Source organism: Hydra vulgaris, chromosome 13 (genome assembly GCF_038396675.1).
Source record: "Hydra vulgaris chromosome 13, alternate assembly HydraT2T_AEP".
Lineage (NCBI taxonomy): Eukaryota > Metazoa > Cnidaria > Hydrozoa > Anthoathecata > Hydridae > Hydra > Hydra vulgaris.
This window is the reverse complement of record NC_088932.1, coordinates 32,542,178-32,562,500: the sequence shown is the minus strand read 5'-3', so window position 1 is coordinate 32,562,500 and position 20,323 is coordinate 32,542,178. Positions and strand designations below refer to the sequence as shown.

Sequence of the window (20,323 nt, the reverse complement as noted above, 5' to 3'; positions counted from 1 at the left end):
GCACAAGGCGCTGTCATCCATGCTTTTAGGTACAGATGGACTGCAAAGACACACACTTGATACAGGCCTTTTTCTCCTCTTGGTGTCAAAATTAATTGTGAGTGAAACATCCATACTTTCAATGAGTAGATGACCTTTTATATCCAGCGTGCGTGGTGCATTAGGCCAGGTGTCATGAAACGCACACATCTGCATGGGATTTCTGCTAGGAAGATCAGCACCAGTTCTATAAACTCTCTGTAGTTGTCTCGTGGCAGTTGCTCTTCCAGCTGCTTGTTGGCATACTTTATGATGTCAGATTTTACATCATACAACAAGCATGCATTTTTATCATCAGACATACTAGTATCGTATCTTTCCTGGTCAATGAACAACCATCGAGTTTAAAAGCGCTTAAAAAGCAGAACTTCAGGACCTAAAGTTGATCCCATACAAGCCTGAAAAACTGCACCAACTTCAAGCTCCTGAACATAGTGATGACATGCCAAATAAAGCAGCTCCTTGCCAAGCATTTGTTCTAGCAGAATGCATGACCCTATGCTTCTGCCATTATTAGAACTTGTTGTGTCAAAGCACATGGCATTGATCCTATAACCAACATCCCAGCTTTTTAGAGCTTCAAATATGGAAGAAGCTTGGGCTTGACCAGTTACAGATGGCAGTTTGGCAACAGTGAGCAACTGAGACACTTGTTTTCCTGATATTATAACTGGAAGGTGGTCCACTTTCTCCTTTCTGGCTAAGTAATGCATGAGTTTACCATCCCAATGAACAACAAGTGAAGAATCTCATCCTTCAGCTTGGCTGATTGAAAAGTGCAATATGTCTGCTGCTTTAGTCAAATAGATTCTGTGTTTAACACATAGTTATCAAGGCTGTGACCAACGCTCTTGATTGTTTCTGTGATAACAAAAACTGCTTTGCAGTTTGAAACCTTCGTTTGGTCCAAGGCAGCTGCAAGTTGTGGCATGATAACAAAATTTCTACATCTTTTGTGGCAAGCTGGAGTTTCTGTAAGTGTAAGTGTTTGATCACTGACATTATCTGAGCCACTGGTTGATGACACCAAAACTACTATCTCACTGTTCGCTTCAAACAATTCATTCATCCGTTAATGTCTAACCACTGCTTTTTCATGTCTTTCTACTGCCCTCTTCTCTTTTGCAGCAAGCTTTGTATCAACACCTGCCATTGATCTTCGCCTGCCTTTTTCTCTCTGTACTAATAAAAACTCTTTGTCCTCTGCAACTGTCATTTTTTTGAAGGTGTTAGCATGCACCACATCGAACAGGTCGTCTAGAGTTAAAATGAAATTATTTTCTTCTGCGTCTGTGACGCCCCTTATTCTTTTTTATAAGGCGCCACATTTCAAAAACTTTTTCCAGATTTGCTTGACATTTTTGGTAATTTGTTATAAATATCCTCGCCTTTTGCCAAAATGGTTGAACCTTTTGCACTTTAATTGCAGATGACTCATGTATGGTTTTATTTAGTTTCAATTTTTAATTATTCTGGAAAATTCCTTGTTTAATCGAGGCACTGAAAACTTTAAAAAGAACATCTTTTAGTTGCTCGAAGCAATCTTCAATCACGTTTCTATTTATTTTGTCTGGTTTACATGATTTATATTTTTAAATAGATTTGAACGCCTTTTCAAATTCTTCATTAGATAAATAAGGGGATAGCTCATCAGAGCATATGCACTTATCCAAGGGTAATAAGAAGTCACTAATTAAGGTTAAAGTGATAGGGATCTTATTTGATAGTTTGGTGATGTAAGAATAGGTGCAGTACCATACCCAAATATGGCAGCTTGCTACTCGTTAACTCTGTGATTGTTGATTCTAGTTGAAAAAGCTGAGTGTGCAATCTGGTTGCCATTTTATTAATATGATTGTTGAACTGTGCACTTTAAACTTATGAAAACTAAAAAAATCGAATTGTCAATCATCTACAAATGTAAATAAAATAACGTCATCAGCATCAGCTCCAAAGAATAATCAACTTTGAAATTATTAATTAGCATAGAACATTGTTTTCTATGATGGAAACAATAACATGCTTGGAAATCATCTCAAAATTGTGTTTGATTCAGTAACTACTAGGAGTTAGAAGTGCGTATTTGTTACTCGCGAGTGACAGTACAACTTTGATACTTTGATATCATTGAGCTACCTCATAATATTGTTCAAATGAGTCGATATTTTATTTTTACATATAAAGAAACACCTTTAGGGGGTAAGACAGTCCAATTTTTAAACTTCGAAAATAATGGTCACCCTAATATATATATATATATATATATATATATATATATATATATATATATATATATATATATATATATATATATATATATATATATATATATATATATATATATACATATATATATATATATATATATATATATATATATATATATATATATATATATATATATATATATATATTATATATATATATATATATATATATATATATAGATATAAATATATATATATATATATATATAAATAAATATATATATATATATATTCATACATATATATATATATATATATATATATATATATATATATATATATATATACATATAGTGAAAACTAGATAATTATTAATATATAGTGAAAACTACATTACTTAAAGTTTCACGCAATAGCGATCATCAGATGTAACCAGATGTATCAGATGGTTACATCTGATGATTGCTATTGCGTTAAACTTTAAGTAATGTAATTGAAATGTATATTAATAATTATTTAGTTATCACTACATTATTTCCTCTACTAACTATATAACACGCTGTATTGAGCACTTTTACTGGAAATATTAACTGGAAATACTGGACAATTCCTATATTATATAGATATGTATATATATATAGATCTATATATATATAGATATATATATATATATGTATATATTCATAGTCTCTTTTATGATTGGATCAAGATTTTACACCAAGGTGCAACCAGAAGGAAACATGATTACAACAGTTGCAAAAATAGTTTGGGTATGAGTTATTTTTATATTTAAAAAGAATTTAAGATTTAACTATTATTTCATTTTATAAAATATTTGATTTTGTAAGGCATTTCTTTAAAAAAAACAAATACTTACAAACCAAAATATTGTTTCCATTAAAAGTAATGTTTTGTTATCAAAATTGTAGCTAACAATGTTAACATTATTATAAAACATTATTATAAAACATTGGTGCTTAAAATTTTTATGTTCAGCCATCTTACACTTTTTGATATTAAAAAGTATTATCCTTGAAGTATTGCATGGGGCAATGACACAATATTTTTAATGACAGCTTGTAGTTTTTTTTATTATATACAGCTTTAGTTTAAAAAGTTACTGCCATTATTTTAAAATAACTAATTCATGTTAATTTATTCTAAAAAAAAATTTGAAAATGTAAAATGATTTCAAGTTGAGTCATATTTTTATTGTGATTTTGAAATTTGTTTGTTAAGTTATAAAAAAAGTTATAAAAAGTCACACAAGATAATCAGTAAAGTTTTATCTGATGTTTAAAAAAAATATCTGACAACCATCAAATAGTTTGAAAGATAATAGACACCACCTTAAGTTAGGAGATAACAGATAGAATAAAAAAGAGCTAATGGACAAGAAGGAAGTGGACAGAAGATTTAAAAAACTGTAAATTGCATTTAAAAACTGAAATTGAGTCAGAAAAACATGAAATCAGTGAATTGCAAATCACCAACAAGTGAGGGAAAAAAAAATTTCAGAATTTTGGTTGATGGAACAAGTTTGCTTGAGCAGTAACCATGTAATAGTATTTGTAGAAAAGAGAAAAAGTAACCTAGCAACAATAGACAGAGACAGTAGACAGAGGCTTAAGCTTGTCAGCTGGAACAAGTTCAGGAACATTTACAACCCGATTTTGAAGCCTTAAAGAAAGAGGGCCTCAGTTAGAGTGTTGCCATTTATTAATAAAGGAATATCAACAATATTGTGATAGTTTAGTGAACAAATGAGTTTTTTTAGGGTTGAAGTTCACCAGCCGCTACAAACCCCAATCTGTCACAGAAGAGAAATCAAGATCAGCTTTCTGTTCTAAGCAATCAAAAAGTTATTAACTTTTTTAAAACTTGAGTATACAGTTGTGCAAATCAAGTCACTTTAGAGGTTAGATTATCAATAAGATCATGTAGATGGATAGAACCTTGTGTTATCCCAAAGGTTTCTGGATTTAGAGAATAGTGTTGTCCATCAAGTGAGACTAATAGTGAAGCAATTAAAAGCAGCAGACTTTGTTTATAGCAGTAAAAAGATTGGATAATAATTGGTCAGAGCAATCTCCAGATTTTTAAAAAATCAAAAATAAAGATTTTATTACTCAAAAAACAAGTTTAGAGAGAAATATAGAGAGTTGAAAACTATTTTAACATACTGTCAGGATTGTGAGAATTTTGAAAGCTTTTTTTAAGCTCTAATGTAATATTAGGTAATCACTTATTTTAATATTGCATTGAGTTTCTAAGGCTGTTAGCATTCCTAAAGCTAAGGCTTTTGAAATAGACAAATTTTAGTGAGACATAGAATTTGCAAGGCGAAAAGCAGTGAAAACCTCAAACATGCATTGTTCTGTAAAACCATAGAATTCTAGAGACCATAAAAAAGTACCATATTTAGAATCAGCAGAACAAATCCTATGCTCAGCAACAAAAAGTGAGCTCAAATATTCAACCAATCTAATTGAAATGATAGCAGAGAACTCATTAGAAAAATGTGTGGAAAATAAGGTATTACTACTTATATTCCAATAAGAAAATTTATCCTGTCAATAATAGTATGTATGTATGTATGACATAAAATACAAAAATGGTGTTTCAATGCTTTCACCCTATCAACACATCAATCAAATGGTGCTAAGAGCATTTACATTGGGCTGTAAAAAATTGGGAAAAAGTGGTTCGGAGTGATGAGTCAATTTTTAAGTCATAAACTATAAAGCTAGATTTATTGTAAAACAATTCGCAACTGAGAAATTTAGCAAGATATTAACAGCAAATCTTCCATAAAGATGGAAGCACAAATAAACACATAATATAACAAGCGGCTCAGCAGAAAGAAAATTTCTTCTTTGCTATCAAGCAAAAGGACACTTTAAGTATAAGATTTGCATTCCTTTTTTTTCAATTTTTTGTACTAAACCTAAAATTGACTAAACTTTTATGTTTTTCATTTTTTTATTATGTAATTAATTAATTTTTTATTATTACTTTTTATCTATTTTATCTTATTAATATTAATTGTACCAACAAATGATTATTTGTTAAAATTAAAAAAAAAAAATGATTTTCCTAATTTTTTTCAAATAAAAGGTTTTTATTTTTAAATAAGCAGAGGAGATTGAATAAAGTTCAAAACCTCAATTAAACATTTGTGTATAGCTGCATGTATTAACTAAAACTTTTGTTTTAGTGTGCATTGACATCAAAGAAATCACCTGATGCACCAAGAAAACAACATTGGTTGTACAGAGCTGACCATAAATATAGTGTATATATTTGTGTATTTATAGTCGTAAATTAAAATTTTAGTTTTAACATTACACTGAATCAAATATTGCTATCATTTTATAGGTAACTGAAATAGAAGACGTCAAAGCCTTACTTAAAGTGTTAGTCATGTACATTCCTCTTCCAGTATTCTGGGCCTTATTTCTTCAGACGGTCAGTTCGATTTATGACTTATTTAAATTAATATGTTATTCTTGTTTACAGTGTTTGAATATTAAATTGTTTGCTATAATAACTGATAACTCTTAAAAAAAATTTTAATTTGTTATAGGGCTCCAGTTGGACATTACAGGCTGAGCAAATGGATGGAGAAATGGTAACACTGTTTTTTGTTTCATAAAAAAATTTTTTTAATTTCAAAATGTTTCTGATTTAATTAAAGATTTCTTTTTTCAATTACAATTTAATTCAGTTAAAATTTGATTTAATTTTTTAAATAGTATATTATATAAAGTCTTTTTTTTCTTCAAATGTTTAGTTATTAAATCAGTAAATAAATCCATTCTATGTTATATTTATTATTATATTATTTTTAATAATCTTAATTATTAAAAATAATTTAACAGAATTAACTCGTAAATATGACAAAATGATAAAAATATAAACATGACAACATAATAAAAGCATAAACATGACTACATAATAAAAATATAAACTTAAAAAAAAAAGATCATTAAAAAGTTTGTCAAAAGTTATGTGAAAATATGGGAGTTAAGGGATTTTATCTTATTATGAAGTAATGCATTTTTGTCTTTTAATTTTTACAGTATGTAACAATTAAAAAGACTTATAATTGGACATTTTAATTTTTTTGTATGATTTTTTATTTTTCTTTGTTTTTACAATTAAAAGCAGGTACTTATAGCATGATATATACTATTATGATTTATTTATAGAATGACTCTAAGAAAAATATTTTTTTTATATTTTTAGGCTTCAGGTAGCCTAAAAATATAAAAAAAATATTTAAATATATATTTTTATCATTTTATTTTTGTGTGTGTTAATGTCACTAATAATTTTTGAAATGCTATATACTCTAGGTAGAAATGTTTGATGTTTGCTGTTTCTCATTGAAAATTTATTAAATACGAGTTATTGAGATATAGTATTTCACTTAAAATACTCAAAAGCAATTAATTTTCATAAAAATTGGTGAATTCGCAACTTCCGTGTGTGAACTGATACATGAACTGCATTTAAACAATTGCTGTGATTCTATTATAGATAGTTTAATCCCATAACTTTCTTGATCCTCTATCTTTATTAATATTAAATATTATTTAAAAAAAAGAGTATACTGCTGAAACATATATTTTCCAAGGAATTAAAGTTTAATTATCTAGTAACTAAAGTTTGCGTTTTCTGTTTTGTGTACGATTCTGCTTCAAACTTAATTTATTATTTGATAACATTACTAATAAATACCATTCTTTGTTTATAAAATATTTATATAGGGTAGAATTAAATGAGAGTAAATTAGAGATTGCCAGTTTTATTATTATAAAAATAATAGACAAAACATATACCAGTTTCCGTGCGTGATTACAGAATGTAGGAATTAAAAAACACGCAAGAACGCAATGTTTTATAATATTCTTTTAGTATGTCATTTAGAAATACATAAATCCTAATATTTTAAAAATGTGTTTTTAATTTTGTAATTATTTTATAACTATTACAAGCTTAAAAAAATATAACTTTAGGTGAGCTACTAAAATGCTTTAGGAGAAAACATTTTGCCAGGCTGCATATCATTTCAGTTAAAAAGCATAAAAACATTTTGCCAGGCTGCATACCATTTCAGTTAAAAAGCATAAAAACATTTTGCCAGGCTGCATATCATTTCAGTTAAAAAGCATAAAAACATTTTTCCAGGCTGCATATCATTTCAGTTAAAAAGCATAAAAACATTTTGCCAGGCTGCATATCATTTCAGTTAAAAAGCATAAAAAAGATTCTTTTTTTAAATTTAGACAGCCTTTCTATTTTCTAAAAATAATAGGCATATTTACCTGAGAAACTAAATACAAATAATGTTTAACATGTTTATGATTCTCCACACAAGCATAAAAATTTGTAATGAGATATAGGATAGCAATAAGAATTTGATGTTCATTTAAATTTTTTTTTTTTTTTTTTTGAAAAATCTGCCATGCAAAAGTTTAGAAACAGTACTGTCTCCTAATTAAATAAATCTCCTAATATAATTAAATTAAGTTTTTGTAAATAAAAGGTAAATATATTTCAGAAATTTAATAATTAACTTTAATAATAAGAGATAATTCAAAAAGCAGTGAGGTGTAACTGATTCCTGAAATGATTGCAAAATTTTTTATTTCAGTTATTTAGTGATATTTTAAAAGCATAGAAAAGCTAATGAAGTTTTGAATGAAATAAAGAAATTAATTATAAAAGCTATGGAAAAAACTGAGGAAGATTTTTTAACTTTTCAATGATTCTAAACCAAAAATAATTCACAATATGAAAAGATTATGTCAGTAGAAAACTATTGTAAATAAGAATCGCTTTAGAAGACCTAAAGTTACAAATGAAAAGGCCTAAAAAAAAATATGAATAGATTATTAGTAAGTTGTTTCAAGAATAATTCTTGCAAGACTGTTATTGAACTTAATTAAATTATGCATCAATTAAAAAATTTTTAAAAATATCTGCAGGAAAAATTTTTTTTCAATAAAGTCTTTTTTGCTCAAACTTTTATGTTTTGAATTTTTGTATTTATGTTACTGTATTTTAAAAAAATGACAAGGTTGAAAAAACACAGAACATCTTGTCTCATCCAAGTGCAAAATATAAAACTTTGATTTTAGATAAGCCATAACCCTCACCTCTCTTGATAATTTCTGTTTGCTAAAATTGCATCATCTTCTTAGTTCCGCCATTTGCAAAGCATTATGTACAAATGTTTGTAAGTGTAAACGTTTTTTGCATAAGTTAAACAATCAAACGATTATGTATAATATATGTATATGTGAAAACTTAAACATTTTATTTTAACACTTAAAAGTCTTTTTTGCTATATATATTTTTTTGCTATGAATATAAACAATAAGGTTGAAAACATTAAAAAAAATAATTTGAAAAAATTTAAAATTCGCATAGGGGATGATATGAACTCACCGTAACAACACTGATAACAGTGAACTAAATCACTGAGCTATTGAAGATATGCGTTTAGACAAAAAAAAACTATTTTATAAATCTTTTATAAGCTCTACATATGCGGAAAAGATGCGTATGTTAATTTTTTTGCTCTTAAAGCAATTACTAGAATGAATTATTTTACTAAAAAATATTGAAGTAAATAAAGAATAAGTGTAGAAATGATCGGTGTGGAATGAATAAGTATGAGAAGGGTCAGTTTGGTAAAGACCCGTATTTTACAGATACCGACAGCTAGTTAATATTATTTTACGTATCTTTGGTTTAAAATCAAATATTTATTAAAATTAGTGGCAGCTAAATACATTAAGATTCCCAATTACCTAAAATTTACTCATTTCTAAAAGGACCATAAAACAGTGACATTGTACTTCAGTTGAAATTAAGAAACCTTTTTTAAACTTGGAAATTTAGGTCTTTTTCTGAAAGTCTCAAATGAATTAACCAGTCACTATTCATATTCTTTTTGTTTTTAATTTTTATTTTCACTCAGGGTTCTACGCATATGGTTAGGACAGGTTTTCTAAGGCTTTTTTTTAATTAAATTTATTTCTATATTATTTAAATAATTTTAAGAAAATCTGAAGCAGTTTTTTAAAATTAGATGTCCATTCTGGCATTGATTTATTTTCCAGATCAAGATTGATCTGGTTGATCTTGTTGCTCCTACCCTTTTCCACAACTAAATTGGGGCTTTTAGGGAAAAGTTTTTATTTTCCCAGGTATGTTTTCTTCACCACAACTAAAAAGCTTTACCTGCCCCAATTTTACAAATGGTTGATAAAACCTTCCTTAAAAATGATAGCTAATTTGCTGTCTTTTGTAAATACAACACAAATGCTATTTTTATTTTGTATTGATATACATTTTTATTTATATTTTTATTTTTGCTTTAGTAAAATTTTTATTTAATAAAGATTTATTATTATTAATTTTTTTATCAACAACTATAAAAAATTAAGTTAAATCATTTATTTATAGTATGTAAACTTATCCTTATAAAATTTTTTTTTAATATAATACAATATTTCTAGGGTTTTTATATACCCTCACTATTCAAGTAATATATTACTTGAATATAGTATATAGTATATATAGTATAAATTAAGTAATATATTACTTGAATAACGAGGGTATATAAAACCCCTAGATATATTGTATTATATTGAAAAGAATTTTATAAGGATAAGTTTTTATATTATAAACAGGTGTTGTAACTTTATTTTACTATATAAAAACTTATCTACAATATCAACTATGAATTAATTATGGAAAGTTATACTATATATGAAAAAATTATATTAATTATGAAAAGTTGTATATATATATATATATATATATATATATATATATATATATATATATATATATATATATATATATATATATATATAAATATATATATATATATATATATATATATATATATATATATATATATATATATATGTATATTCTTGAATGTAGACATCATGTATGAGAGTATGTAAATTATTATTTTATAAACATCAATTAATACGAGTTTCTCTTGATACTAAATTTATTTTTATTTTTATTAAAGATATGTATATATATATATATATATATATATATATATATATATATATATATATATATATATTATATATATATATATATATATATATATATATATATATATATATATGTATGTATGTATATATATACTCTAATAAATAAGACAATTTTTTTTATTTTTGCTAAAATTATTTATTTTATAAATACATGTTTCGACTATATCATAGCCATCATCAGTTAAAATATATTAAAATGGTTAAATCAAAATAGTAAAATTAAGTTGAATTAATAGAGACCTTACAATGAAAAAAACAATAAAAATGCAATTAGATAATGTAACAAATGTTTTAAAAAGATAAAAGAACCAGTAATGTTAAAAGGAACTAGATTGAAATTGTCATTTTTACATGGTTCATTTGTTTATTAATAGTGGGTTTTTCCACTATATGTACATGCTTTCTTTGAGTTTTAATATAAATTTGTTGGAGGCCGAATCCAAAATTAAAAAATTAGCATGATTAAAACTATTAAAACAGCTTTCATTTGAATGAATATGTTTACAAATGTGTGAGTTTTTATTCTTTTTTTGGTGCTCTATTATTCGTGTTTTTAAATGGCGAGTAGTTTCACCAACGTAACAGGATTTACAGCCTGCGCATTCAAATTTATAGACAACTTATGAATTAGAGTCTGTAGAAAAGGGATCTTTTGCGGAAAAAAATTTTGAAATTTTAAATGAAGTAAAAACCAATCTTACGGTGACTGATTTAAAATATCTTTTATTATATATATATATATATATATATATATATATATATATATATATATATATATATATATATATATATATATATATATATATATATATATATATATATATATATATATATATTTACAAGTGTTAATTGTATCAATAATTTGAATTGTTAGTTTGATGGAGGTTTTCATTTAAGATCAGATCAAATGCAAGTATGTTTCTATGTTCTTTTTACTTATTAAATGTTTTTTTTTTTATGTTATGTATTCTTTCATTTTGTCTTATGTGTTATTGTGTTTTTTATTAAATTCATTATAATTTAAAAATATAATAATATTATAATCATTATTTATTTATTGTTATTTTTCTTTTTAAACTATGATTTTACTTTAAGATTTATTTTCATAAATATTAAAAATAAATATTTTCATAAATATTTATTTTAAATAAGATTTTGCTAAATTTTCTGATATTGCTAAATTTTTTGATTAGTTTTTCAATCCATTATTGGTGCTTATAATGATACCTTTATTTGATATGATAATTTATCCAATGCTTGAACGATGCAGAATACCATTAAGGTTGGTCTTTTGGCATTGTTACTTTGTAATTATTGTATTTATTTATATACATAGAGTTCAGTAGAAAAAGAATACTTTATTTAAGTTTTCTTTACCATAAATCTTTTATTTCTTCTTAAATTCAATATATATATATATATATATATATATATATATATATATATATATATATATATATATATATATATATATATATATATATATATATATATGTATATATATGTGTGTATATATATATATATATATATATATATATATATATATATATGTATATATATATGTATATGTATATATATATATGTATATGTATATATATATCAACTCTCGGAATTAGGAAAGACAAGGTTGGTAATAATTTGCTGACCTCAATTTTTGAGGTTGGTATCAGGTTGGCAAAAGCTATTTGATACAAAGGTCTAACCATAAAACATGGTAATGAGGTCCGCAATTATTTGTAATTACAACCTCAAACAAACTGCTTAATTGTTAATGTCGCATAAATGCTGTTAAAAGAGACTTTTTTTTACGAAAGTCTCTTTCAACTACAATATAAAGATATGTGTATATATATATATAAATATATATATATATATATATATATATATATATATATACATATATATATATATATATATATATATATATATATATATATATACATATATATATATATATATATATATATGTATATATATATATATATGTATATATATATATATATATATATATATATATATATATATAATATATACATATATATAAGCATACATACATATACATGTATGTATGTATGTATGTATAAATGTGTATTTAAATATATATATATATATATATATACATATATATATATATACATATATATATATGGATATATATATATATATATATATGTATATATACAGTAGTGTCCAAAAGTAATTGGACAAACACCTTTTTGGTTATATTTTCTCATTAAGTAAACATTTTTAAATGAAATTTCGCGTAAGCATGTCAAATTATACTACAATTATGAAAAAAAAAAAAAAAATTTCTTTTTGGGAGTAATTACTCAAAATTTTGCTAAAAGAATGGAAATGATTGGCTCAAAAGTAATTGGACAAACTAAATTCTAACAATGTTGATATAACTTAAACTATTTTAACTTCTTTTTCTGAAGCCAGATTTTTATAAAAACATTCAATGATCAATAATTTGCAATGGGACATAATAAATATTTAAGCGAGGCAGTGAAAAAGTTGATCGTACAAGCGTTTAATAACGGTAAGACTGTGCAACAAATTTTAATAGATATGAACATTCCACGATCAACAGTTGGTTATACATTAAAAGTTTTTCAACAATGGAGTCACTTCCAAGTTTCAACAAAGTCAGGACGCCCAAAATCAACAACTTGTCCCCAAGATAATGTTGTAGTAAGATTGTCAAAGGCAGATCCGCGCAAGAGTGCTAAAGAAATTCATAGAGAATTTACACAGTCACATCAAATTTCTTGCTCTTATGCAACAGTAAAGCGTCGCTTAAGACAAAACAACCTTTTTGGCCGTAGTCCTGTTAAAAAACCTTTTGTTTCTGCAAAAAATCGTAGAGCACGGTTAAAATTCGCTAAAGAACATCTAAATTGGACAGCAAATCAATGGTCGAAAATACTATGGAGTGATGAGTCAAAGTTTAATATGTTTGGTTCTGATGGTATTAAATATGTTCGACGTCCAATAGGTCTTTAAAATAATGTTAAGTACCAAGTTCCTTCAGTAAAGCATGGTGGTGGTTCAGTAATGGTTTGATCATGTTTTAGCCGTGATGGAGTAGGTCCAATCTATCGAGTTCAAGGCATTATGGACCAAAACATGTATAAAGGAATAATCAAAGATATAATGCTGCCACATGCAAAAGAAAAAATGTTGCGTGGTTGGACTTTCCAACACGACAACGATACGAAACACACCTCCAAGCTAGTCACGGAATTTTTAGCTCAAAAGAAAGATCGTATCTTGGAATGGCCGTCACAATCTCCGGACCTGAACCCAATCGAACATCTTTGGGAACATATTGAGAGAAAAATTAGTGTTCGGACACCATCTAATCAGCACGATTTGTTTGAGTTGATTAAGCGCACTTGGGAGGAAATACCAATTGATGTTTTAATTAATTTGGTTGATTCAATGCCACGTAGATGTAATGCTGTCGTTGCGGCAAAAGGTTTTTCTATGAAGTACTAGGATTAGGCGCAGATTATATACATTATGTAACAGAATATAACACTATGTAACGTTATATGTATTATTTAACAGAAATCTTCATAAAAAATGCTGAAAATTTATCCTTTGTTGAGAAAGTTTTGTTTTTAAACGACATATTTAGTTTTTCCAATTACTTTTGAGCCAATCATTTTCATTCATTTAGCAAAGTTTTGAGTAATTACTCCCAAATTAGGATTTGTGTTTTCTTTTTCATAATTGTGGTATAATTTGACATTCTTATGCAAAATTTCTATTAAAAATGTTTACTCGATGAGAAAATATAACCAAAAAGGTGTTTGTCCAATTACTTTTGGACACTACTCTATATGTATATATATATATATATATATATATATATATATATATATATATATATATATATATATATATATATATATATATATATATATATATATATATATATATATATATATATGTAAGTCTAATTGTACTTTTTCAAGTCCGTTAAAGAAAATGACCATTGGCATGTTTTTAGCTGCTGTTGCATTTGTTGTTTGTGGGCTTATGCAAATAAAGATTCAGGTTGTTTTTCTAATTGTTTTTTTTATAATATTTAACAATAATAATAAACTAATAACAATAATAGCAATATTGACAAAAATTAATTATAATAATTTTTAATTATGTAATATATATATATATATATATATATATATATATATATATATATATATATATATATATATATATATATATATAATATATATATATATATATATATATAATATATATATATATATGTATATATATATGTATATATATATATATATATATATATATATATATATTTATATGTAAATTATGTTAGTGTATTTTACAAATAGAGTGCTCAATGTTCTTAAAGAACAGAGCAATAATAAATTAGTAAAAAACACTTATCTAACTTTAACTATAATAATTAACTTAACTAATTTATATATATTTATTTATATATATATATATATATATATATATATATATATATATATATATATATATATATATATATATGTATATATATATATACATATATATATATATATATATATATATATATATATATATATATATATATATATACATATATATATATATTTGTATATACATATTTATATATACATAAATATTATATAAACATAAATATAAATTTCTTTATATATACTTATATATGTATAAGCATTTTTTAATTTTTTTAAATATTAGTTTGATCTGTTTATTTTTTTCAGTCTGTTGAAGAAGTAGCAAAGCCTAATCCAGGAAAAGCTAATGTTGATTTTATTAATGCTTCCCCTTGTGAGAGTTTGTTTATCAATAAAGAAGCATTTTTTAATATTGAATTGCCTTACGGAAAAGCAAGTCAATTATTTTTACTTTTTTATTGTTAAGTAAAAAGTATTTTTATTTAAAAAACTGATATGTTTATACATACAATTATACGTACTTACTTTTGTTTAAATCAGCACTGTCCTAAATAATTTTTTATTCATTATGTTTCAAAACGTTGACTTTAATCTCAACACTTTTTCGAAGAAAAAAAACAAAATGAAACTTGAAATAATGAATAAAAGCTTATGTTTTTTTCTCTATTAAAGTTCTTCATATCTAGTCTAGATGATATCTCCCTAAACCCAAATCCCTAGTTGGTGTATGTACTAAATCATTTTATCATTAAAAAAATCATTACTGCACTATCAAAATTACATGCATTACTTTTAATATATATCATTATGATTGTTATTTTAAAAAAAGTTTTTTTGTGTGTGTATCTTTGGTTTAAAATCAAATATTTATTAAAAATTAGTGGCAGCTAAATTAATTACATGAAGATTCCCAGTTTCCTAAAAACTCATTTAATAAATCAAATTGTGAAAATTCGCAATTAGTATTTCAGCCCTTGGAATTAGGGTTTAATAATGTTTGTTATAATTTCATTCAGTGACCTGATCTATTTCAGTTTGCTGTATTTTTTTAGTGCTGCAGAAAAGCAATGATTTTTAACAACTGATAATAATTGAATATTATATCATGTGGTACAATACATATATAAATATATATATATATATATATAGATATATATATATATATATATATATATATATATATTTTTATATATAATATTATTCTTTCAAAATAATAAATATACTCTAGACATATGTTATCTTAAATATACAGATAAATTTAAGAATAAGTAAAAATATTACCATAGACATTCCAATTATCATTTGAACATCATTAACTGAAAGCTTTATATACATACTTGTGCATTTATTAATATCATCACTAATAAAACCTCTATTACAAACATAAAACCTCGATTAAGAACATAAAAACTCTATTAAAAACATAAAAACTCTATTAAAAACATAAAACCTCTATTACAAACATATAACCTCTATTACAAACATAAAAGTATCAAAACATTTAGTATGTAGCTTGGGCATGTAGCATTTAGATTAAAAGTAGTTGGGCATATAGTTAAATTTTTGATTAAATAAAATTATACCAAAATAAAAAAATTTATCAAAATTATCCACTGTTGATTAAATAAGATTATAAAAAAATAAATAGTTTTTCAACTTTTTTTTTAATTTTTATCAAAATTAAAAAAATATGTTTTGCCTTAAATACTACATATGAAGACAATCATAAAAGGCGTTTTTATGATTGTCTCCATATGTAGTATTTAGGTATGATAATGATGCTTTTTGTATAATTCATGTTATGCTCTCACTTTTTATGTGATCCATACTCTACTCAGATCTTCTTATATATAGTAACTTATTATTCCATCTGAAAAAATTTGTTTCATTACAGTATGTGTTTTTTCCTCGAGTTTATTTATGCTTTCTATTCAGTTATCAAAATGAACTTTAATTTTCTTGGAATAAACTTAAACTTAACATGCTTTAGTATTTTATGCTTCTTCCTACAGATATATATATTATTTTTGTCTTATCTATAAAAAGTCTTATCTCTATAAAAACCCAATCTATTTTAAAAAGGATCTCCTTAAAACATGCCACAGTTTTTCTTTATTTATTTGGAATTTGTTTTGATTTCATTCTAATGTCAAGTTTTGATAATAATTAACTCCTGTTTCTGCGCACTTATGTCAAAAAAGATTCTCATTATACAGTATTATTCCTGCTATACAATATTGTCCACCATATATAAAAACACTTTTTCAACTTTTTTGAGTTATGCTAAATAGAACTCCATGCCTAATTTTTTTCATTATTTTGAGTTCATTTTTGTTATCTTGTATAGGATTATAAAAATGGACACAGTTTTTCTCAAGATTTTCTCTCCTGAATGTATAATACCTTGAATCTCTCACATGTCAATTATATCTTCATGATGTGTTTTTCTTACATTATTATATGAAATCCTTATGAAAAAATTTTTTTCTAATTTCTAATCATGATATATGATATATATCGTGGTATATAATATATATCATGGTATATAATATATATCATGATATATGATATATATCTTGGTATATGATTTTGATCCTGATTTATAATTTATATCATGGTATTTGATATATATTTTAGTTTAAAACATATATCGTGGTATGTGATATTTTTGTAATTTTTATTATTTTAATTTTAGTTTAATTTATTTTACACAAACTTTTACTTGAAAATCATAAATAATTTATAATTATTTCTTATTAAAAATTTATAAATGTTTTTAAAAATATATTATATATTTATTTAAAAACACAATTAGTAAGCTAAATTATATATTTATAACTATAAAATATTCCATAAATTAATTTTTTTTTAATTAATTTGTAGTGGAAAGTCCACACTGCAACGTTTTTTTTGAAAAAGATTGTTTGAATATAAACAGAAGTGCACTAAACTTTTTGAAACTAATTTGAAAAGCCAACATCATGATCAATGTTATTTGGTTATTTTATAATTAGAAAATATGCTTATACCATGAGAGATCATTTTTTTGAGACTTAGAGTTTTTTGAAAATGAGGTTTGATAGCACGTAACACTTTATTGAGACTTTGAAATTTTTTTTGCTAATTGATGTTAAATCAATGTTTCATCAGGTGTATCAATATGTTATGCTTAATATTATAATCAATATGTTTATACTTTTTTATTATAAAATAAAAACTGATAAACCATCGTGAAAAAAATAACTGAAAAAAATGTTTGAATTAAACACAAAATGTTTCTTTGGAATCCCCTCAATTATAAAACAAACAAAAAATGTTTTTATGAAAATTCCCGAAATTATAAAACATAAAATAAAAGTAAATGCATAATATAAATATTTATTTAAAAAAGTTAAAAAATAGTTTTCTTTTCTAAAAAAATCTAGTTTTTTATTTTAGAGACCTTTTTTTTTTTTACTTTTTTAATTATTGTAATTTTAAACCAAAAAAAATTTATGATTTTATAAAGAAAAATTCTTAAAAAGTTCTACACTTCACTTAAAAAGTGTGTTCTATACTTCACTTAAAAAGTATGTTCTACACTTCACTTAAAGAGTATGTTCTACACTTCACTTAAAAAGTGTGTTATACACTTCACTTAAAAAGTATGTTCTACACTTCACTTAAAAAGTGTGTTCTATACTTCACTTAAAAAGTGTGTTCTACACTTCACTTAAAAAGTATGTTCTACACTTCACTTAAAAAGCGTGTTCTACACTTCACTTAAAAAGTGTGTTATACACTTCACTTAAAGAGTATGTTCTACACTTCACTTAAAAAGTGTGTTATACACTTCACTTAAAAAGTTTGTTCTACACTTCACTTAAAAAGTATGTTCTACAATTCACTTAAAAAGTATGTTCTACACTTCACTTAAAAAGTGTGTTCTACACTTCACTTAAAAAGTATGTTCTACACTTCACTTAAAAAGTGTGTTATACACTTCACTTAAAAAGTTTGTTCTACACTTCACTTAAAAAGTATGTTCTACACTTCACTTAAAAAGTATGTTCTACACTTCACTTAAAAAGTATGTTCTATACTTCACTTAAAAAGTTTGTTCTACACTTCACTTAAAAAGTTTGTTCTACAATTCTAAAAAAATGTAGAAATATTAAAAAATAGATTTAATAAGCAATAAAAGAAATAAACATGTACAAAAATTATTCAATTGATAAAATAAATGTGACAATAAATATAAATAACTGAAAATAGTGTATAAAGTTTTTAAATATTATTATTTATCAATATTGTTTATTGATTTTTTTTTTTTTTATGCCTTTTTTTTATGTTATTTTAGAAAAGTGGTTATTTGTCTGGTCAACATGGATTGCAAACGTTAAATATTTATGGGGAAAAATGCTTTAAAAATGAAAACTATAAACATGATGTTTCTGTTACTTTTTCTCCTGGAGTATATCAAACTGCTGTCATAAACATAAACGATGAGGGGACTTTCAATATCACTGTTGTAAGTATTTTACTGTATTTAGTAATAATTCAATTATAATTACAACTTTTCATATTTAATTAACTCTTAATAACTTTCTTAATATTCTCTCATGCAAAAAAAATTGTAGTCAACTCAGTTTTCTAAATTCTAATAATTTTAAAAATGTGTTTTTATTTATAGTTTTAATATTTTTTGTTATATTATATTTTTTGAATAATAGTTTGTATTTTTATAAATGTTGAGCATTAATTGAAAAATTTATTGATACTTACATAATTTTAATTTATGATTTAGCATATTTTAATACCTAGTTTTAATTTAAGTTTTTTTTCATCTTTTCTTTTTTTTTTACCTAATTTTTATAATTGACTTTTTTAGTTAAATCAATATTTTCCAGAAGTTAATGTTGAAACAGCCGACTCCAATGTTAGGTAATCTTAATAGTTGATTTAAACTTGTGCATGAATACACACCCATGAGTACACGCCCATTGATTATTATATTTACAAAAAGGTTATCTATAGTGCTAAACCATTTTATAACAAAACTTTTGATGCTAGTTGAAAGATTAGATAACAAGATATATAAATAAAATAATAATATTATAATAATATAATTAATAAGATAAAAATAATAAGATTATAAATTTTTTGAGCAGAAGGTAACTGCAACTGATAAAATGTGAGAAATATAATATCAAATTGTAAAAGTTTGATATTATATTTATCTGATATATATATATATATATATATATATATATATATATATATATATATATATATATATATATATATATATATGATTATGATAATGTGCGAAGGATGCACATTAACTTCTGGCAAAAAAACCTGGCTTCATTGGCCTCAACAAAAACTAATGCAAGATCACAAAGCATTACTTGGTTTAATCCGTCATTTTCACTAAATGTAAGAACTAACATTGCAAGAAATTTTCTAAATCTAGTTGAAAATATTTTCCAGAAACACGCAAGTTTTGTAAAATCTTCAATAGGAATAACTTAAAAGTTATTAATATATATATATATTTCTAAAA

General features: G+C 24.2%; 1 protein-coding gene across 2 annotated transcripts in view; it reads left to right on the top strand.

The window, feature by feature from the left end:
* Window positions 1-20,323, top strand: part of LOC100198280 (solute carrier family 15 member 2) — a 74,574-nt gene that overhangs the window by 31,411 nt on the left and 22,840 nt on the right. For both annotated transcript variants that reach the window (XM_065815219.1, XM_065815220.1), the window contains exons 9-18: window positions 2,934-3,016; window positions 5,464-5,541; window positions 5,625-5,714; window positions 5,833-5,877; window positions 11,211-11,249; window positions 11,530-11,618; window positions 14,320-14,401; window positions 15,085-15,210; window positions 19,118-19,288; window positions 19,649-19,701. In XM_065815219.1, coding sequence (XP_065671291.1) covers window positions 2,934-3,016; window positions 5,464-5,541; window positions 5,625-5,714; window positions 5,833-5,877; window positions 11,211-11,249; window positions 11,530-11,618; window positions 14,320-14,401; window positions 15,085-15,210; window positions 19,118-19,288; window positions 19,649-19,701 — 856 coding nt within the window. The remainder of the gene's footprint in view (window positions 1-2,933; window positions 3,017-5,463; window positions 5,542-5,624; window positions 5,715-5,832; window positions 5,878-11,210; window positions 11,250-11,529; window positions 11,619-14,319; window positions 14,402-15,084; window positions 15,211-19,117; window positions 19,289-19,648; window positions 19,702-20,323) is intronic.